Source organism: Mus musculus, chromosome X, assembly GCF_000001635.26.
Source record: "Mus musculus strain C57BL/6J chromosome X, GRCm38.p6 C57BL/6J".
In the NCBI taxonomy this organism is placed as follows: Eukaryota; Metazoa; Chordata; class Mammalia; order Rodentia; family Muridae; genus Mus; species Mus musculus.
Window position 1 is genome coordinate 103,403,191 of NC_000086.7, and position 22,326 is coordinate 103,425,516.

At 43.6% G+C, this 22,326-nt stretch overlaps 2 protein-coding genes across 5 annotated transcripts in view; both read left to right on the top strand.

Annotated features, from left to right (window-relative positions):
* Nucleotides 1-5,902, top strand: part of Chic1 (cysteine-rich hydrophobic domain 1) — a 52,690-nt gene extending 46,788 nt beyond the window's left edge. Inside the window, exon 6 of the mRNA XM_006527760.4 lies at nt 5,822-5,902. Within this exon, the coding sequence (XP_006527823.1) occupies nt 5,822-5,830 (9 nt within the window). The 3' untranslated portion in view covers nt 5,831-5,902. The remainder of the gene's footprint in view (nt 1-5,821) is intronic.
* On the top strand, nt 5,822-21,398 carry Tsx (testis specific X-linked gene). Of its 4 annotated transcripts, XM_030251301.1 has the most exons (9): nt 5,822-5,943; nt 6,558-6,618; nt 11,345-11,456; nt 12,845-12,880; nt 13,561-13,597; nt 15,019-15,100; nt 17,310-17,410; nt 18,798-18,856; nt 21,074-21,398. In XM_030251301.1, the coding sequence occupies exons 3-9, from the start codon at nt 11,363-11,365 to the stop codon at nt 21,097-21,099; spliced, it is 435 nt and encodes a 144-aa protein (XP_030107161.1). In that variant the 5' UTR covers nt 5,822-5,943; nt 6,558-6,618; nt 11,345-11,362; the 3' UTR covers nt 21,100-21,398. The 4 variants fall into 4 exon arrangements, with proteins under 4 accessions (XP_030107161.1, XP_006528004.1, XP_006528003.1 ...); XM_006527941.2 differs by lacking the exon at nt 6,558-6,618 and having other exon boundaries at nt 5,911-5,943; XM_006527940.3 differs by lacking the exon at nt 5,822-5,943 and having other exon boundaries at nt 6,071-6,618.
* The last annotated feature ends 928 nt before the right edge of the window (nt 21,399-22,326 follow it).

The window sequence follows — 22,326 nt, forward strand, 5'->3', positions numbered from 1 at the left end:
AGATAGATAGATAGATAGATAGATAGACAGACAGACAAACCACAAGTCCAGTTTGTGCTGTCCAAATTTACCTGGGTGTGGGCCTGCCCGTTCACTGCAACTACCAAGGGCCACACTCTTAAAGTTGAATTTCCCTCTGCCAACAGCTGCTATCCACTGTCAATACCTCCTTAGTTAGGGGATTCAGAGCCCCTCTTCCTGCTACCACTAATACTTTAAATACCTATCAACGGGCCTTGAACTGATCAGTTAGCTGCTGTGCTCTTCTTTGCCTGTGTCCACTTGTCCAACGTCTTTGCAAAGAAATCTGTCTTGTTTCAGACTTTTTGGGCTCTAATATTGACACGACTGAAATTGAGATCCAGTAAGGTAACACTCGATTTGCTATCATTTTCCAGCCAAAGAAATACATAGAAGCAAGAGACCCCCCCCCCCCCACGGGGAAAAGAAGAAATTGGGAAACTATAGCATGTGTATTCAAAGCTGACTTACCAATGAGTAGAAAGAGATCTTGGGTATGTTTCAGTTCCTAATACAGAACCTGGATCTTGAAAGGACTGCAAAGGATCAGCAAAAGGCCCGAGATGAGAAATGACAAAATGCATGTTGTATCATTAGGTGAGCTGACTGCTGCTTATCTCTAGCCTGGTCTACTCTTGATTTTCAAGCCTTTGAGATCTAGCATTATACAAGGTTGCTAAACCACAAAGATACGAAGTAGAATACATGTTTCTTTTTTTAAAAGGGGGTATGATGATACAGGACTTTAATCCCAGCACTAAGTAGGCATAAACTCAAATCTCTGTGAGTTTCCGGGTAGCCTGGTATACGCAGCACGTTCCAGAACAGCAAGAGTTGGACTCTCATCTCAAAGGGGGAGGTGGGGGAGAAGGTGATACATAGAAAGTGAATTGCAAATTGGGAGCTTTTGTGAAGGTAAAGAAAGTTGTGAGCCACTTGATGAATAACAGGAAGTAAAATGGAGAACCAGTAAAAAGAAAAAAAAATACCCTGTTATTTATCCTCCCTCTTCCTGCTTTTTCCATTTTTGATTCTTTGTGAATTTCACATCCTGCACTCCAATCCCACTAATCTTACCATCCCTGCATATCAACCCTCCACTCTAGCAACCTCCCCTCCCCCCAAAAAAACTAAAAGTATTTTTAAAGATTTATTTATTATTTATATCTAAGTACACTATAGCTGTCTTTAGACACACCAGTAGAGGGTGTGAGATCCCATTATAGATGGTTGTAAGTCACCATGTGTATTTGAACTCAGGACCTTCATAAGAACAGTCAAGTGCTCTTAACCACTGAGCCATCTCTCCAGCCCCCTAAAAATATTTTTAAAATTAAAAAAAAAAAAAAACCTTGCTGTGGAATCTGCAGTGTGTCACAGTGTGTCTCACACTATACCCTTTTGTCCACACATCTTTTTTTTCTTAAGATTTATTTATTTATATATAAATACACTGTAGCTGTCTTCAGACACCCCTGAAGAGGGCATCAGATCTCATTACAGATGGTTGTGAGCCATGTGGTTGCTGGGATTTGAAATCATGACCTATGGAAGAGTAGTCAGTGCTCTTAACCGCTGAGCCATCTCTCCAACCCTTCTCCACACATGTTAACTTGCAAATGTTTATTGCAATGAGTCATTGGTCTGGTTCGAGGCCTCTGACTTCTGCTACATCATCAAAACCAGACCCTCACAGAGACTTCTCTAGGATATCCTACTGTTGCCCTGTGTCACAAAGACTCTGCAGTTTTGGTTCTGCAGACAGACCCCCTGCACGCACTTCAGCAGATCATAGATAGGTTATGTGTTGGGGTGGGCTAACCTAAAGCCTTGGATCTGGGCCTGAGTGGTAGCTGAGTTGGTCAGCCCACTAGCCCTCATGGCCATGGCAAGGGGCGGGGCCTCCTTCTCCAAAGTGCCTCAATGAGCAAGGGTGGGGCCAGCTCTCCCAGGTTCCTCAGCGAGCAAGGGGAGGGGCCAGCTTTCCCGCTCACGCAATTAAGGCCAGGCAAGGGGCGGGGCCAGCCCTCCTGCACTGCCCCACACTGGGGCGGGGCCAGCTCTCCCAGGTGCCTCAGCGTGCAAGGGGGGTGGGGCGGGGCGAGGCGGCGGCTGGGTACTGCCCTCAAACAGCAACATTTCCTCTGATGGCGTGTGAGACCGTGCACTCCCATGTGGCCTTTAGTGGTAACATGGGCCATGGTCATTGACACTGATGCCTGCTGCTATAGGGCCACAGAAGCATACATGGCCTTTGGCGGCAGCACAGTCCCAAACATCATCATGGTGGCTGTGCAAGCCTCTCACATCAGGCTGTTCCTCATAGTTCTACCTCTCTTCATAGAACACAAACTGCTCTGCTTCTCCTTCTCTGCCATCTTTTCACCACATACTTGCTCACTGTAGTAGTGTTTACCCCAGTCCCCAAAGGGTAGGCCTGTGGACTCTGGCTGTCTTCCACCCTGGTCCCAAGTCTCATAGATCCCAGGCTGGCCTTGAACTCACTATATAGCTGGAATTCTGATCCTCCTACCTCCACTCTAGTTGGAATTGCTACAGTTGTATTCTATCAAAGTCAGTATTGGCAAAGTTGATTTATGTAAGCTTAGTTTCCCAGGTTATGAAATGTAAGAGTGGGCTGAAATGAGCAAGCACTCTACCAACTAAGCTATACCCTAGCCACTTCCACCATTTCTTTTAGTCTCTAATCTGTCCCCAAAGCTTCTTTTGTCAATCTTCATGAAAATGACTTGTTTATCTTTAAAACTGCCTTCACCAAAGGGCCAACTGATAGACTCCCATACAGTTGAACTTGTGAGATCTAGTTGGGGAAAGTAATAAACTTTGGTATTTAGGACCTATCCCCAAACAGAATCTCTATGATGTAGTAATCGGGCATCTGTTTTTAGCCCTCCCCGCTTTCCTACCTTGGCCAGGTAATTCTGGTGTACAGGTTAACTGATTTTTTTTCCCCAATACCCTGATGTGCTAGGTAAGAAAACTAAGTGATGCCTAGAAAGGGGCAGAGTTCAAACCTAGAATAACAATATCTGTAGTGAATGAAGTAGTATCAGAATCCCTTAGCCCATTTGTGTCCGTCTATTTGTGCTGTTATAATTGTTGACACAAAAATACCACTCTTACCTCAAAGAGGGTAAGACAGAGCTTATTCTGAAGCCAAGTAGAAGTGATTGCAGCTCAGGAAGAAGAAAGTCACAAACCAACACACTTTTTAAACACATTATGGAGATAACAGGTTACAGGCAAGTGGAAAAATCTCAGCTATAAGTCTCAAATGTTATTTAATGTTTTGGGTCATGGAAATTGAGGATTTGTTAAATTAATACATTCCAAATGGTTTTTCTCTGATAGTCACAGGATAATGGATCAGGAACTGAGATGGGTAAGAAATAACTATTAAGGAAGCTAATATCAGGCTGAAGAGCTGGCTTAGTATTTAAGAGCCCTGACTTTCAGAGGAGCCCGGTTCCATTCCCATCACCCACCAGGTGGCTCATAGCCAGTTCCAGGGGATCTGATGTTTTCTTATGACCTCCTCAAGCACCAAGCAATCATATGGTACACAGACATAAATGAAGGCAAAACACATAAAATAGCCAGGCGTGGTGGCGCACACCTTTAATCCCAGCACTTGGGAGGCAGAGGCAGGCGAATTTCTGAGTTCGAGGCCAGCCTGGTCTACGAAGTGAGTTCCAGGACAGCCAGGGCTACACAGAGAGACCCTGTCTCAAGAAAAAAACAAAAACAAACAAACAACAAAAAAACCACATAAAATAAAATGAATGAATCTGATTTCTAAAGAAAAGCTTTTTTAAGGAGGCTAAATAGAGTTTAAGATAACTAAATTAAGCTATGGACCAACAGTATTCCAACTTCTCCATAATCTTTGAAATTCTAATCAGTTAATCAGCCTTGAAGAAGTTTCTATGGAAGGTGCAGTTTCTAGTAACTTCCATTCATAGTTCCTCCTATAGGTCTAGCATCACATGTTGTGCATGTGTGGGGCAAATATTAATATATCATTGTTATAAAGACTCTCATAGCCGGGCAATGGTGGTGCACGCCTTTAATCCCAGCACTCAGGAGGCAGAGGCAGGCAGATTTCTGAGTTCGAGGCAACCTGGTCTACAAAGTGAGTTCCAGGACAGCCAGGGCTATACAGAGATACCCTGTCTCGAAAAAAAAAAAAAAAAAAAAAAAGACTCATATATGAGGCTGAGATGTGAGGAAGGTAAACTTTGGGAGAGAGAGGACTAGTTGAGAAAGCCATTAAGGAAGGTTAATGTTAATGTTTCTGGATAATGTCAAACTCTGCTAGCCATTAAGATCCCAGTGTGACTGCTTTTTAATTCTCTGCACTTAACATGAGATATATGATAAAAATAATATGCCTAAAACCAAAATAATCAAGAATACTGTCTAGCCTAACAAAATAAAGGCAACAGATGAGGAAATTAGGCATCTATTTTTTTAATTAAATTTATTCATTTATTTTATTTTCCAAGACAGGGCCTCACTCTGTATCCCTGGCTGGCCTGCAACTCCCACTGTAGACAAAACTGTCCTTCAACTCATGGAAATCCCCCTGCCTCTGCCTCCTGAGTGTAGAGATTGAAGGTATGTGCCATCACAACTGGTGAAAACAGGCATTTTAAACAGCCAGGATTTATATATATTTTAAAAACTAGATTGTGTTGTGTGCACTATTCCTGGAGAGATATGAACAAGCTTCTACTCATTCCAGATAGGAAACCAATCTACACTACCACTCAGGAGGCAGAGGCAGGAGGATCTATGAATTCAAGGCCAGCCAGGTCTATAAAGCGAGTTTCAGGACAGCTAGTACTACACAGAGAAACCCTGTCTTTAAAAAACAAAAAGGAAAGAAAAAGAAAAAAAAAAAAAGAAAGCAAAGGGGCTAGAGAGACTGCTCAGTGGTCAAGAACACTGGCTGTTCTTCCAAAGGACCTGGGTTCAATTCCCAGAACCCACGTAGCAGCTCACAACTGTCTGTAATTCCAGTTCCAGGGGATCTGACACCCTCACATAGACTTACATGCAGACAGAACACCAATATGCATAAAACAAATAAATTTTAAGAAAACAAGGGCTGGAAAGATGGCTCAGCAGTTAAGAACACTGACTGCTCTTCCGAAGGTCCTGAGTTCAAATCCCAGCAACCACATGGTGGTTCACAACCATCCGCAATGAGATCTGGTGCCCTCTTCTGGTGTGTCTGAAAACAGCTACAGTGTACTTACATATAATAAATAAATCTTAAAAAAAAAAAAAGAAACAAAACAAAACAATCAAACCAAACCAAAATCTAGCAGTATAGATCTAAATCCTGTAGGCAAAGGTTTTGCATTTGAAACTCAATTGTTGTGTGGTCTTTGGGCTCTAAAAGGCTTGGTCAGTGCTTAGGGACTAAAAATTGGGTAGTTCCCTGACAGGCAGATAGATAGGCAAAGAGGCCACATAGATCAGTAATAAAGATGGCAAAAAAATAGGCCTCGAACTCAGAAATCCGCCTGCCTCTGTCTCCCAAGTGCTGGGATCAAAGGCGTGTGCCACCACACCCGGCTTCCCAGCCCCAGATTTTAAAAACTGAATTTGGCTTTCCAAATCCCTTCTCGGCCCTGCAGGGATTCTTTTCTTCATGTGTGCCTCCCTCCACCACCACCTCCTCTGTCTGTCTCTCTCATATGTGTGTGTGAGTGTGTGTATGGTGCCCTTCTTCACATATATTTAATAAAGTGTGTTAAATATTGTTGTCTAGTGTGCCTGAGTTCTTCTTCCTGCCTTTTAATTCTTTAATTGGTGGAGAATGAACACAATCAAGACCCCAAGACAGTAATGGTACCGTAATCCACTTCACACCTGCCACTGTCCTGGATTAAGGTAAGTGCCCATTGTGTTTCCCCACAAGAACCTTGGCCAGGTATAGTGGTGCACATCTTTAATCCATGCATTTAGGAGGCAGAAGCAGGAAGTGGATCTCTTTGAGTCTGAAGCCAGCCTAATCTACATAGCAGGTTCCTGACCAGCAAGGGCTACATAGTGAAACCCTGTTTCAACAAAGACAGAAACATAAAAAACAAGAGACTAAAGGGAAATGGGGGCAGGAAGCTTTCTTCCTGAGGAGCAGCAGCAGTGAGAGGCCATGTTGGGGCAAGGCACTCAGCTCTCAAGAAAGACTAAAGGGAGGGCATGTACTGGGCAGTTTCTAGCCAACCCGACACACAGCAGGGTCATCTAAGAAAAGGGAACCTCGGTTGAGAAAATTCCCCCATCAGATTGGCCTGTAGGCCAATCTCTGGGGCATTTTCTTATTTAATAATTGATGTGGGAGGACCTAGTTCATTGTGGATGGTGCTTGCTCCTCTAGGACAGGTAGGAGGTCCCCTGAGCTATATCACCTCTGGGCAAGGGGTTCTGGATTGTACAAAAAAGCAAGTTAGGCAAGCCAGTAAGCAGCATTTCTCTGTGGTCTCTGCTTTACTTCCTGCATCCAGGCTCCCTCCAGCCTTAAGATTCTGCCCTGGCTGCCCTTCATGATGGACTATACCCAGTAAGGTAAAAGAAACCCTTTCCTCCCCAAGTTGGTTTTGGTCAGTATTTTACCACAGCAAGAGAAAGCAAACTAGAATAGAAACTTGTACCAGTATGGTCGTTGCTGTGACAGAGTTGCCCGCATTTTGGAAAGGGTTGTGATAGAGTGTGGAATGTTGGGCTAGAAAAGCTGTTGAGTGGTCACTGCTTAATGGACCACTCCATTAAGACCTTGGGAGGTAGGGAGGCTGAGAGAAATGCAGGCGATGAAGGCCTGGTTTGTGAGGTTTCAGAGGGAAGTTTGAAAGTACTTAGAGGGATGAAATAAAAACCCTTATCTCCTGTGTTTTAGTTTTTAACTTAACAGGCTAAAGCCAGCCGGGCGTGGTGGCGCATGCCTTTAATCCCAGCACTCGGGAGGCAGAGGCAGGTGAATTTCTGAGTTCGAGGCCAGCCTGGTCTACAGAGTGAGTTCCAGGACAGCCAGGGCTATACAGAGAAACCCTGTCTCGAAAAACCAAAAAACCAAAAAAAAAAAAAAAAAAAAAAAAAAAAAAAAAAACAGGCTAAAGCCATCCTCACCTGACCAAATTCCTCCATTAGATTGCCTGTAGGCAAGTCTGTAGGACTCCCCACCCCCATTTTGCTATAAGATGGCCCATCCTATAGTAGGCCTTGACTCCCTGGCCAGGTGCTCCTGGGTTCCATCAGAAAGCAGGCTGAGCAAACCAAGGGAGTCAACCAGTAAGCAACCTCCAAGGCTTCTGCTTCAGTTCCTGCCTCCAGATTTTTGCCTTGAGTCTTACTCTGACTTCCCTCCCTGAGAGTAACTTGAGAATTGTAAGCTGAAATGAAATTTCTCCCCCAAGTCACTGTTACCCATACTGTTTTTTTTAACTCCTATTATCATTATTACTACTATTATTATATGTAAGTACACTGTAGCTGTCTTTAGACACTCCAGAAGAGGGCATCAGATCTCATTACAGATGGTTTTGAGCCACCATGTGGTTGCTGGGATTTGAACTCAGGACCTTCCGAAGAGCAGTCAGTGCTCTTAACCACTGAGCAATCTCTCCAGCCCCACCCATACTGTTTTATCACACTAGAAACCCTAAAATTATTCTTAAGCCGCTTATCAATAGAAAGCAAACTAGAACCCAGAAGGACTGCAGAAATGGCTGCCTAGGAACAGACTGCAGAAATGCCTGTGGGGGCCGGACATGGTGGCGCACACTTTTAATCCCAGCACTCAGGAGGCAGAGGCAGGCAGGTTTCTGAGTTCCAGGACAGCCTGGTCTACAAAGTGAGTTCCAGGACAGCCAGGGCTAATACAGAGAAACCCTGTCTGGAAACACCCCCTCTCCCCAAAAAAGAAAGAAATGCCTGTGGGGAGCAAGCCGTTAATGTAAGCGAGCTCAGTATGCTTGCTTGCTTGCTTTTTAACTGTCAGAAAGAGCAAATTCTGTATACCAGAAGGCCAAGGGGACAAACCTTCTGGGCTTGGCAAGTACAACTGGGAGATCTAAAGGTCTGTACAGTCAGTTGGGAGGAAGAGCCAACCTCTTCAGTAAGATCTCGGTAACTGTTTCAACTTAAGAAGACCAATACCAGAACTGGAGGCACTATGGGTCACCTCCATAGCCCAGTGAAAGGAAGAGCAAGGAACAGGTAGATCTCTCCCCACCAACGTATATGTATGCATATACAGACAGCCATGAACTAGATCACAGACATTTTCTTAGCTTTTCATCCTAGCTGGGGGGAGACTAGGCACCAGCATAGTTTTCAATTTTCAGTGGTGATGTGACAGAATATTCACTGGGCCTTTAGGGTACTACAGAAGGCTGTCATTCTCTCATCATACATCCCTACCTGCACCCTCTTGATCCACATCCCCACCTCCAGCCCAATTCACAGCCCACCTTATATGCTGCATGAGTAGTGCTAGGAAATCTAACGGTCTGGGCCTGTCCCTGGAAAGGAAAGCCAGGGTCAGAAGTGAGGTCTTGGCACCCGTAGAAGGCATAAAGAAGTCTGTTATAAAACCCAGTGATTGGGAGAACATAGGGACAATTCAACCCCTCAATATTAACTGGGTCCCAGACATTTTCTTCACAGTTCCAACCTAACTGAAAGAGAACTTAGACACCAGTATTTTCTAGGCTCTCCAACCACAACGAACCTTCAGGATGTGACAGAGATGTGACTTTTTCTATTCTTACCCCACTAGAACCCCTGTGCTACCCTCCCCCTCCCCCAGCTCCACCCTCCTATCTCCCTCTACTGCACCCTAGTCCCACTTCGTGTTTCTCAAGCACTACTTCAAAATCAAATGGTAAGGTAAGTCAAGGTTAGCTTAGGTGCCTTGGCTTCATTCTGTTTGGTTTAGTTCTGTTTGTTTTAGGAAGACAATCAATATCCCCAATAAGGTTTTAAGATCTTTATAAAGAAGAGATGCCCAGTACTTGATCTAGTGGAAGAAGGACTATAGATGCAAATCTCCACACCCCAACAACAATGACCAAAAAGTCCTGTTTTCTTAGCTTTTCCAATCTAGGTGAGGGAGAGTGTACATCAGTGTTTTCAGGGTCCTCCGACCAATGTGAGTCTTCGGATACTTTAGAGGCTTGACATTCTCTAGTCCTATACCCCCCACCTGGCCCCTTCACACACACTTGACGTGCTCCTCCCCACCACCGTCGCCACACTTGGAGAAGAGTGGTCTGTGTTGTAGGTTTGGGAGGATAGCCAAGCTAGTACCGGACCCAACGAAGATCCAGTCCCTCTCCTCCCTAACATTAACTAGATCACAGATATTTGTTTTGTGTATCCATCCTAGATGATAGAGAATCTAGGAGCCAGTATTTTCTAAGTGTTCCAATGTGGATGGAACATTATGATACTACAAAGATCAGATTTTCTCTCTTCCTAGACTCCCAACCTCCCCCATACTAACCTCCCCTACTCCTCTCCCAGATGACCCTAAGCCTATCTTCTGGGCTCCATAATTACTGCTGGGAAATCTAAATGAGGACTGTACAGGGTCTCTGAAAAAGAGAGTCGTGCTCCAAAGTGAGGTCTTCTATCTTTATAAATAAGGCAGTCCACTACCTGGCCCAATATAAGGAAAAGCACAGAAATGGCTGCACAAAATAGCAACCAAAGGACAGTGTGGTAGTGCACTCCTTTAATGACAGTACTAGGGGAGGCCAGAAGCAGGCTAGTGGATCTCTGTGAGTTGGGGACAATCTGATATATATAACGAATTTGGGTCCAGCAGAACTACATACTGAGACTTTGTGTCAAGAAAACATTCTCTAGAGCACAGCCATTTCTTGTGCTTCTAGGGTAGTTGAAGAAAGAACAATGCCACTCGCTGTTCTCTAGTATCATCCCTCAGAGAGCAGCCATGAGCCTTTAGCCTGCTGCCACAAAGGTGTGACAGTCTCTTCTAACGTCGAACTGCCCCAACTCCAGCACACCACCTCACTTTCTGGCCCCCCAGACCTGTGCACCACCACGCACCATGCCCTGTCGTTCATTCCCCCACCTTAAGTACTCCACAAGGACTGTTTGAAAGTCTGGTGCTCATTACAGATCCACTGGAAAATCGAGTCCAGTTGTGCAGTGAGTTCTTGCTGGCTTTGTAAGGTAGGAGGTCTCAATATTTAATGCATCCAAAGGAAGAACATAGGGCAGCCCACCTCCAAGGCTTTAAACTAGATCAGACATTTTCTTGCTGCTTCCCATAGAGCCGCAACCTAGCAGCGAGTGTGTTTGTTCTAAGCCCTCTAATGAGGAAGCACATTTAGGGTAGGTACTACCAAAGTGTGCTACTTTCTAGTTCGTGTCCCACCTCTCTGCCCATCACCATCTTACCCCACATAACCCCATAGCTTCTGCCACGAGCCCCACCTGTCATGGCGCTGGTTCCAGCCTCATGCCCACCCCCACCATCTGTGCTCCTTGAATACTGCTGGGAACTAACAGTCTGTGCCTGTTGATAGATAAAGTCAAGCTCTGGGAATCCCAGTATCTGACACACTGAAAGGAAGGGTATAAGAATGGCTCCTACAGCCCAGCCTTCGCTCAGATACTGTTAAGCTTTTCCACCCCAGCAGAGAGAAAAGTCAGACTCCAGTTTTTTTCCATGCCCTTAGAGGATAGGGGTATAAAGTACAATGACATTCTCTTATACTACAGTTCTGCAGAACTCCCTGCCTGCTCCTGGCCCATTTCCTCACCTCTAGGTCTCACCTCCCATCTACTGGTTCCCAACCACTGTCCCCTTCCTACACCACTGCCTGCTGATCCCACCCACCCTCCTATTCTATACAAGTGCTGGAAACTGGAAGGGTAGATTGGGAAGGACAAGCTCCATGGTTGGAAGATCTAATACCTGATCAGTAAAAAGAAGTACACAGGACCTACTCCTTCATGCCAATACTCACTAGATCACAGAGATTTCCTTAATACTTTTACCCTAGCTGAAGGAAAATGTAGAGGTCAATGTTTTCTAAGACCTCCATGGAAGATAGGCATTTAGGATACTACAGAGGTGTGTCATTCTCTGGTTCTACCCATTCCCAATACCCGAGGCTCTCCAGACTCCGCCCCCTCAACTTGACCCCACCCCAGCACGAGCTGTGATAAAAACTTGAAGCTCTGGCCCAAGCCCTCAGGCCTTTATTCACAGCACCCACCTAGACTTGGGTATCAGCTCCACCAACAAGGTCTCCCTCCACAGAAGCCGAATCCCGGAGCTATGTCTGAAAAGCAAAGCCCCAAGACCTCTGAAGCAGAATGCAGTGCAATGGACTTGCCAGAATTCGAGGATGAAGAAAACTGGCTTTTCAAAGGTAAAAACCTACTTACTTTTTTATAGTTACCGGAAAGAGGAAAGTGACTCCTCTGGGCACGAGTCCAGGGACACTGTTTCTTTCAAATTCCCCAGGAGCAAAGGGGAAACCATCTCCTGTCTCCCCAGGGTTTTCATTTCTCATGCCACCTCTCCCTTGATATCTAAGTAATATCATCCTAGGATCCTTAGTTTTCTCCAAAGCTGTCAAACTAAACCAGAGATTCCCTTTAACTGGAGGCAACCAGAATGACACAGACGGTTGCGAATGAATTAAATCAGTGTTAGTTAACCATGTGGACCTGGAGGTGGTAGACTGTTGGAAAGGATTGTCTTTTATAGATTAGAATGTTCCAGTATGAGCCTGCAGTTACCATCTTCTTTCTACGTTCTCCTCGAATGTGGGTTATCTGGTATTGCTCCTAAATCAAACTGAAGGACCTACTCAAGAACAACAAAAAACTTATAAACTAAGACATTTAACATATACGTTGGATTCATTTTCAGGGCTCCCAATAGAGGAGCTAGAGAAAGTACCCAAGGAGCTAAAGGGATCTGCAACCCTATAGGTGGAACAACAATATGAACTAACCAGTACCCCCCAGAGCTCGTGACTCTAGCTGCATATGTATCAAAAGATGGCCTAGTCGGCCATCACTGGAAAGAGAGGCCCATTGGACAGGCAAACTTTATATGCCCCAGTACACGGGAACGCCAGGGCCAAAAAGGGGGAGTGGGTGGGTAGGGGAGTGGGGGGGGGAGGGTATGGGGGACTTTTGGGATAGCATTGGAAATGTAATTGAGGAAAATATGTAATAAAAAATATATAAAAAAAAATAAAAGAAAGTACGCGGGAAGCCGGGCAGTGGAGGTGCGTGCCCTTAATCTCAGTACTCAGGAGGCAGAGGCAGGTGGATCTCTAAATTCAAGGCCATCTTGGTCTACAGAGTGAGTTCCAAGAGAGCCAGGACTACACAGAGAAACTCTGCATTGAGAAAAACAAAACAAAACAAGAAACAGAAAGTGAGCTAGATATGGTAGCATATACATTTAATGCTAGCCCCTTGGAAGGCATAGGTATGGAAACCTCTTTAACTCTGAGGCTAGCCTGTTCTACATAGAGAACTCCAGGCCAGGTAGGGCTATATACAGTGAGACCCTACCTCCAAACAAACAAAATATCAATAAAGTTGTTTAAGCTTCCTCCATAACAGCCCATAAAATCTATATATTCTTGCTCCTATACCTCCTAAAACATGGAATACATGTGAGGATATTTTCAAAGTGCTTTGACTTCTAACACATTAAACACAAGTTTTATTTGCATTTGAGTCTGTGTATGTTTTAATCCTCAGTTTGCCTTTTTATTCTCTCTTGTTTCTTTCGCAGTTCTGGGATTCCAGCCTGGGCCGTCCTCTGCTCTGGGCAAGTATTGCACCTTGGAACCCCACCCCCAACCCCCACCTTGATATTTTTGCTTCTGTTGTTGTTGTCATTTTGGTTTTTATTTATGTGTTGACAGTCTAGGTCTTTAAAAACCAAAAACAAAAAATAAACCAAAACCAAAACCCAACAGTTAAGCCTTCATGGGAATGAACTCAGCAGCTCGGGTTCTCTCCTTTAGTGCTGGAGTGGGCCCGGTCTGAAGAGGAACTCAGGTACCTTTTTGTTCTGCATCCCCCTTTAAGCTCATTTTCCTTCACCCATTTCAAGAACCTAATGTGTTTGAAAAAGTGCTAAATAATGCTGAAGGGATCTTTTTCCAAGTTTACTTACAAATAGTCAAAACAATAAATGAAAATACTATTTTTTTGGTATGTGTAAATACAAAATTTAAAACACTAAAAAAGGTAGTAAACGACAACTTTTATTTTTTTTTCTTTTTATATTCTTGCTTGTTTAAAGGGTCCAATCTCCAACTAACTATTCCACAGGTTGTAAACAAAAAAATCTCTGTTGTATTTAGCTTCAACAATATCATTGAGCAGGTAGCAGTCTCCTGCACCCAGCAGTTTAAGCTCAAGAGGCCTTTGATCCCAACCCCTCCTTTCTACCACCCTTTGCTTCCTAGCTGCACTTTCACATTTGATTTTTCATGATCACAGATGATGACACCGACGATCAGGCAGATGAGCCACTGAGGTAAGTTGTGCAACACTTTCTTCACATCAGCAATGGTCACCTTTGGTGTCAGCAGCTGATTTCCACCCAAGTGAACAAGAAATACATCTTGCATGACCTTGCCACACAATTTGATGCTCAGCACAGAAATGTACACTTCCATGAGACATCCTAGAGCAGTAGCCGGGAATCTATGACGCTCCCCCCCCCAAAAAAAAGAAAAGAGCCTTTAGTCTTCTTGTGGATTGAAACTGGTAAGTTGCTGTGAGTTTTTTAAAAAAGTGTTACTGCAGTAAGACTAAAAAATTTTCTTTGGACTTTTATTTCCCACAGTGTTCTGAAACCCTTGTTATGAACATGGTAGATATCAATTTCTCTTTTGTACTCAGTTTTCATGGGGGATGTTCCCAAGGCCAGAAGCATTCTAGTTGCTAAGACTAGTGAATGAGGCACAGTGTCCCAGAGAACTGATAATGGAACTCCCAGAAACTCTAGGAGAAAATGTAGCCTATTTGTTTCATGAAAACAGAGGGTAGGAACACAAGCACAGCCACACCTACTTGTAGAATCTTGGTCTAGACTGCCTTGAAAAGCACACATTCTCCACTGTGGATGATCCAGGGCCCAAATTGCAATATAGTTAAATCATTTAGGGACTACTGTTAGGAACAAATCTGTTTCTGTTAAAAATATTGGGAATCGCCGGGTGATGGTGGTGCATGCCTTTAATCCCAGCACTCAGGAGGCAGAGGCAGGCAGATTTCTGAGTTCGAGACCAGCCTGGTCTACAAAGTGAGTTCCAGGACAGCCAGGGCTATACAGAGAAACCCTGTCTCCAAAAAAAAAAAAAAAAAAAAAAAGAATATTGGGAATCAAAATTAGGCTGGTGATTGTGACCTGAACAAAAAACAAACCGGGCGTGGTGGCGCACGCCTTTAATCCCAGCACTTGGGAGGCAGAGACAGGCGGATTTCTGAGTTCGAGGCCAGCCTGGTCTACAAAGTGAGTTCCAGGACAGCCAAGACCATACAGAGAAACCCTGTCTCGAAAAACCAAAAACCAAACAAACAAACAAAAAACAAGAACAAACTTGATAAAATTCCAAAACTGAAGCTTTTAAAAGGAAAGTGTTTGGGGAACAAAATACATATATCAAGTAAGCCAGTAGAAGTGCAACAAAGTTATAGTCAAAAAACAGATTCACCTCACTATTTCAGTTCTTTAATCTATACAATGAAAAGGTTACTCTAGGTGACACGCTTCAGCTTTTAGATTTTGTTCAAGGCATTTTTCTGAAGTAAATCATAGTTATTCAATCATTTATTTGGCCCCTGATTTTACTTTAAGCAACAGATTAGTATGTCGGTTTCTGAATTGCATGTAGTCTGTCATTGAGATAAATGACTCTCCAGTGTATTTATTATTATGACATTTTTCTCTAGCGCTGCCGAATTTCTTCACCTGCAAGATATTCTTCAGGAGGACAGAGTCAGCAGTACCGATGATGAGGACACTTGCCAAGCTGTAAGTGGTCCAAGGAAGACAGAAACACACCAAGATGGGACTCTGAAAAAACACAAATGTCAAGGGTGGATAAGCTCTAAACATGATGCAATAGATATGGTACTAGGATAATGATAATGATAATGATAATGATAATGATAATGATAATGATGTCCACTGAAAACTGAATCACGCTAAGATTGTATTTAATTGATGGTCAATTGTTTCCCAGAAGATCCCCTATAGTTAGGAGTTATAAGAGCTTGTGAGCAGCTGGGTGTGGTGGCGCATGCCTTTAATCCCAGCACTCGGGAGGCAGAGGCAGGCAGATTTCTGAGTTCGAGGCCAGCCTGGTCTACAGAGTGAGTTCCAGGACAGCCAGGGCTACACAGAGAAACCCTGTCTCAAAAAAACAAAAACAGAAACAAACAAACAAAAAACAAAAACAAAAAGAGCTTGTGAGCTAGTTGTACAATGTGGGTGATGGAAATTAAGCTCAGGCCTTCTGGAATAGCAGTGAGAACTACTAAGTGCTCTGCTAACTCTCCAGCCCATAGTGCATCCATTTTCGAAAGCCTCACTTTAAAAGTTTCCAAACAAATCTGGGGGAGAGGGGAGCTCATGGGGCTGGGCTGGGGGTGGAGAACTAGGAGGACTGGAAGGAGGGGAAATGCAGTCAGAATGTTATGTATGCGAGAAGAGCTTTTTAAAAATCCAAACAAACTGATAATGTGTTTAATTATATACCCCCAAAATTTTCCTTGGTAGTATATACCATGAATAAACTAAAGTGTAACTGCACACGTAGCAAGTTTATTCTTGGCCGAATTATTGAAGCACAGTATACAGAAAGAGCGGTGACAGTTCTACCTTATTGTGTGTCATTCAGCTTCTGGCGCACTGTGTATTTTTAGTATCATTTTCTAAAGTGTGTGTCTGTGAAAAGGTATTTTAGCCCATAAAAAGTGTTTTTAAAAGCCAGATGTGGTGCCTTGAATGTGTGATCCTAGAATGTCTATGGTGAGGTGAGAGGCAGAGACAGAATGGTCTGGAAGGTTGTAGGCCAGTTAGCCTGAACTACGCAGCATGGCAGAAATAAGACTTACCCTGTCCCAGAGAAGGTAGAAGGTGAGAGCCAATCTCTCTCTCTCTCTCTCTCTCTCTCTCTCTGTCCCTCTCCCTCTTTCTCTCTCTCTTACACACACACACACACACACACACACACACTTTAAAATTTGAACAAGACACAGCATCAATACAGCCTTGTGTGCTTAGACACACCGCATAGAGTTTTAGCACTATGCCTTGGGGTGGAGGTTGCCAGCAAAAGGAATGTAAATGTGGAAATTGTGATATTAGATGAACAATGTAGAGGATGTGTGCTTAAAGTTTGAGAGCTGAAACCAGGTGACAAATTGTTCACCTCTCTGTGCGTGTCTGAAATGACCAAAAGGCAATTAAAATATTTGCAAATTTGCTAATATAGAATACATGAAAATTGAGGATTTACTTCCAAAGTAAAGATTCTTTCCAAGTAGCTGCTATTTGCCTACCCTGAAGCCAGGACACTAGCCCTGGGGAGCTAAGGTGAATGAGACCTAGACAGATATAATCCTCTCCACTCCTCCTTCTTTCCTTATTTATTTCTGAAACAAGGTCTCACTGTACAACTCACTCTGTAGACTAGGCTGGCCCTCAAACTCACAGAGATCTGGTTGCCTCTGCCTCCTGAGGGCTGGTGGGATTAAAAACTGGGCTTCGAGCCCTCAGTCCTGCCTCTACCTCATCAGTACTGGGACTGCAGATGTGTACTGCCACATTCAGATTTCCTTTTGGGATTTTGAAAGAAAGAAAATAAATGTGAGCAGTAATAAAAGCCAATTGAGGATTATAGTCAGCAACCAAAGCCACTAAAATATTCTAGAACCAAGTCAAACTTCTTCAGGGTATCTGGTGCTTTCATTAATGTGAGCAATCTACCATTATAAGAACACTGTACCCAAGGCCCATTTTCTCAAAACTTATCAAGGTATCTACACTAATGATCTTGATGTGGGAGAGAAGCAGTAGTCCATAAGGTACAACTGTTTACTAAGCTTTGTCCCAACTTTATTCTCATCAGTTAAGACTATCAACTCTAGGGTTAACATTAAGACAAAAGTCCTCCTTTGACAGCCAAAAATTATCTACTTCAATTTTGACTTTCCCCTGTGTCTTTATCACTCCATAGGGATGTACTGAAGATGATGAAACCAGTCACAGTGACAGAGACATAGACAATAATGTGAAAGTCATCACTGGCAACATTAAAGCAAGCCCCTCCATGTATATGTATGTATTCTCAATTGTTCTTGGGTTATGGGAAATCCAGGGAGGAGAAATACAATAGGAGTTGGTTATCCATTAACTGTGCTTAGTCTTATCCTTGGTATCAGTTGAGAAGCAACGTAGGAAGATGATGAAGTCTGTAATGACATAGTGTTGTAGTGATCTGGTCTGTAGTTCCACACATCAGTTGCAATATGCTGCTGTTCCTTTATGGGATAGATTGTTTTTGTCTACTCTGTTTTGTGTGTACCTTTTCTCACAGATGATTTTGGTATGAAATTATGTAGGATTTTGTTTTTGTGGGCCTGGCTCTCATTTTTGTAGGAAGTCAGAGAGTTCAAAGAGTAAAAGAGACCCTAAGTCTATTTGTATTCATGTGACTGCTCTTGAGTACAAGCAATGTCCTAGAGAAGAACTTTCATGCTCTGTCCTTTCAGTACTGTCATTTGTCATGTGCTAGTGGAGGCTTACATTTTTTCTTCTTTTTTTTCCTTTTTCCTTTTATTGGATATTTTCTTTATTTACATTTCAAATGTTATATCCCCTTTCCACATCTCCCCCCCGAAACCCTTTATCCCATCCTCCCTCCCCTGCTTCTATGAGGATGTTCCTCCACCCACCCACCCACCCACTCCCACCTTCCCACCCTCAATTCCCCTACACTGGGGCATCTATCAAGCTTTCATAGGACCAAGCGCCCCTCCTCCCATTGATGCATGACAAGGCCATCCTCTGCAATGTATGCAGCTGGAGCCATGTGTACTCTTTGTTGATGACTTAGTCCCTGGGAGCTCTTGGGGTTGGTTCATATTGTTCTTCCTGTGGGGTTGCAAACCCCTTCAACTTCTTCAGTCCTTTCTTTAGCTCCTCCATTGGGGACCCTGTGCTTAGTCCAATAGTTGGCTTCAAGCATCCATCTCTGTATTTGTCAGGCTCTGGCAGGGGGAGGCTCACATTTGATGTCTTTTTTCCTTTAAAATGGAAAAATAGTCAGGTAAGATAGTGCACACCTTTCATTCTAGCACTTGGGAGGCAGAAGCAGGAGTTCTAGGCCAACTTGCTCCACATAGTAGCTTCCATTTGCCTCTGCCTCCCAGACTGCTGGTGGGATAAAGGCTGGCCTTGAGCTCTCCATCACCGTCTCTACCTCACCACATTGCCACTTCCAGATTTCTTTTTGAGAGCTACGTAGAGCATGATTTACATAGTGGCTTCTAGGCTGGTTAGGACTATATAGTAAGAGCCTGTCTCAAAGAAGGTGGGGGTAGATAGCCTGTCTTAGTTCAAATATAAATGGGTCATATTTTCATGTGTGTGCATGAATGATTTTCATGTCTCTCTAAGTTGTTGGATTTAGCCTATTGACAATTGATTACACTATATATTCTAGGGAGATGTTCACTGATCAGAACCCACAAGCTGACCAAGACCTGGAAGAAACTGAATCAGGTATCTTTCTTGCCCTTTGGATTGTTATTGAAGTCACACATTTCATCCTTGCAGCCTGACATACATACAGGGAATTTAAAGGCACTGGAAGCCAGGTCTAGGGTACACACCTTTAAGCCTAGCACTCCAGCACTCAGAGAGGCAACTGACAAGTATCTGTGACTTCAAGGCCAACATGGTCTACATAACAAGTTCTAGGCAAGCTAGGGCTAAATAGTGAGACCCTACCAAATAAATAACTAACCAAATAATAAATAAGACAATGGAGGGATAATCAGGATGTAGCTCACTAGTTATAGTACTTGCCTTGCATGAATGAGGTCCTTGGTTAGAGTCCTTAGTACTACAAAAGCCGAGTATGATGCAATCCCAGTATCCAGGAGACAGAAGGCACCCTATCCCATTCCGAGGATGGTCTAGGCAATCAAAGAACATCAAGGGTAAGGAAGAGACACAAATGGTCACTGTTCCCACAGATTACACTGTACTTTGGCCACAAGGGAGGACTCTAGCTCAAGGACTGTCCCTGGTGTCCTTTCCCACTCAGACATCCCCAGATAAGCAGCCCCTCCTCTCCCCTTTGTTAACAAACCAAGTCCAAGGCTCTTGAATCTGGCCAAGGAGGAGCCCCAGCAGGCTGGTTCAGCTGAGATCCCTGGGGAGTAGATAAGGTTTTCACCTGTAGGAACCAGATTGTGAGTAATAGTTATCAAGAAAAAAAAGAAATGAGACCTTGAAGGAACTGGGAGGATCTGAAGCAGTACAAGTTTATAGGGTCCTAATGTTCAGATCGCACTAAACTGTACTGCTGCCCCTGGAGCCAGAATCCCTGAAGCTACAATCACAGTGAAGGAGTAGAAGCTAGGGAAGAGCTGAGCAGCCAATCCACAGCCAGTCCTACTTCTGAGATCCTACCTCTTAGGCTCTGACTTTCCAGAACAATTGAGCTCTGAGAATATAGAATAGACCCACGGTCTCGAACACTCTCCAGGACTTGGCAGAACGGAGGGGGAAAAACAAGAACAACAACAACAACAAAAAACAGTGTCTCCTATAAAGAACTAAAACCATGTGGCTCAGTAGTTAAAAGCTCATATTGCTCTTACAGAGGAGGACCCAAGCTTGATCCCCAGCACCTGTGTCAAGCTGCTCACAATCACCTATAATTTCATCTCCAGGAGACCCAATTCCTATCACCCCTGTAGGCACTAGCACTTGTATAAATTAAATAAAAGACACACAACTGTTTTTAAAAAGATTTATTTATTATTATATCTAAGTATACTATAGCTGTCTTCAGATGCACCAGAAAAGGGCGTCAGATCTCATTACGGGTGGTTGCAAGCCACCATGTGGTTGCTGGGATTTGAACTCAGGACCTTTGGAAGAGCAGTCAGTGCTCTTAACTACTGAGCCATCTCTCTAGCCCAACATACAACTTTTATCATTTACAGTAAACCTTAAACAGCTCAAGAGCTGGGCAGATATAGCACTCATGTGACACAGAGACATATAATTTTTAAAATAATAATAAAATACCATGAACATTTTCCTGGAAAGAAGTGAGGTAAATAGTTATTGGCTAAGCTTGGCATTAAGTAGAACTGACGTTTAGTAATCAAATCAGTGCAATTTCTTTATAAGTTTTCTTAAAACTTTCACATTTCACACAAAGGAAAAGGATTTTGTAGTTTCTGTAGTGCCTTCTGTCTTTCACAGCGTCAAAACTATAGTTTACAAAGCAAACCAATGACAACATCCATAGGTAAAGAAGGAAACAGACATTTAACTGTTTAGCATTGCTTGTATTGGCAAGTACTCTTACACGTATGCACCCTCACAGGTTTGACAGCATGCAACTTAACCAGCTGCATCTCCAGCCCCATACTGCCTTTTCACGTAGGCATCTAATATAGCTGAAACACTGATGTTTGCCCTTTAATATAAGCAATCAGCTGGATGGCGGTAGCACACACCTTTAATGCCAGTGCTCAGGAGATAGAGGCAGGCAGATCTCTCTGAGTTCAAAGTCTGCCTGGTCTACAAAGGAGGTTCCAGGACGGCCAGGGCCATTACACAGAAAAACCTCCCAAACAACAAAACACAGAGAGAGAATCGATAAGACTTGGTAGACCTTGGAAGGCCCCTTTTCTAAAGATGTTCACGAGGGAGGCATTACTGAAAAATAGAGAATAATTGAAAACCTTTCTTCCACAGATGGTGCCATGAACCCAACTGATTAAGCAGGCAGGCAGAAACGTGTCACCATCAGCTACCATTGTGCCCTCATGCATAAATGAAGTCCTGATGGAAAACAGACAAACAAACAAACAAACAAACATCTCTACACACTAAGCCGAAAACAAATCTATACCAAACTGCTAAAATAAATGGAAAATACTTAATTTGAGCCTGGCTGTTTTGAAAATTGGAAATCCTTCTTCAAAATGAAAATCACCGCAAAACAATCTAAAGTCATCTACAGGCCAACTAGGGTGTTTGTTGCTTGCCAAACTTCCAATAAATTCTGCTTGAAACCTTTGCGTTTCTGTGTCACTGTTTCTCACTACCCCTTCCTTGTCATGCTAATTATGCTAATTACCTCGTTTTTTCCTTTCCTTTCCTTTTTGGTTTGGTTTGGTTTTGGTTTGGTTGGTTAGTTGGTTTTTAGAGACAAGGCTTCTCTGTGTAGCCCTGGCTGTCCTGGAACTCACTTTGTAGACCAGGCTGGCCTCGAACTCAGAAATTCACCTGCCTCTGCCTCCCGAGTGCTGGGATTAAAGACATGCACCATCATGACTAGCTTTTTTCCTTTTTTTTTTTCTTTTCTTCTTCTTCCCCCCCCCCGAGACAGGGTTTCTCTATATAGTCCTGGCTGTCCTGGAACTCACTCTGTAGACCAGGCTGGCCTCGAACTCAGAAATCCACCTGCCTCTGCCTTCCAAGTGCTGGGATTAAAGGCGTGCGCCACCATGCCCGGCGACCAGCTTTTTTCCCTTTCTTAAAATGTAGTCTGGGATGCTGCTGGCTCATGCCTTTAATCCCAGCACTCCAGAGGCAAAAGAGGCAAAAACCTGTGGGTCTTTAAATTAAAAGCCAGCTGCTCATAGTGAGTTCCAGTTCAGGACTACATAGTGAGATCCTGTCTCAAAATAAACTTTAATTAGTTTAGTTGAGTAGATTAATTTCTTATATTTTCTGTTGCTTTTGTTAAGTGTGCTGAGAACACAAACACTATAACAATATAAAAAACAAAACTATTAAAGATCTGGTCATTAGCTCCGGTGGGTAATTTTTTATTTGCAAGTTTTTTTATAGTAAAGGTTTTTTTTTATTTTCAATGCTATCCCAAAAGTCCGCCATACCCACCCCCCCCAATCCACTACCCACCCACTCCCCCGTTTTGGCCCTGGGGTTCCCCTGTACTGGGGCATATACAGTTTGCAAGTCCAATGGGCCTCTCTTTGCAG

Bases quoted from the DNA above. Each gene is read 5' to 3' on its own strand.
- Tsx (XM_030251301.1), top strand. From the start codon at position 11,363: ATGTCTGAAAAGCAAAGCCCCAAGACCTCTGAAGCAGAATGCAGTGCA. The intron at 15,101-17,309 runs GTAAGTGGTCCA...ATCACTCCATAG, and splicing joins ATGAGGACACTTGCCAAGCT to GGATGTACTGAAGATGATGA. The intron at 17,411-18,797 runs GTATGTATTCTC...TATATATTCTAG, and splicing joins GCAAGCCCCTCCATGTATAT to GGAGATGTTCACTGATCAGA.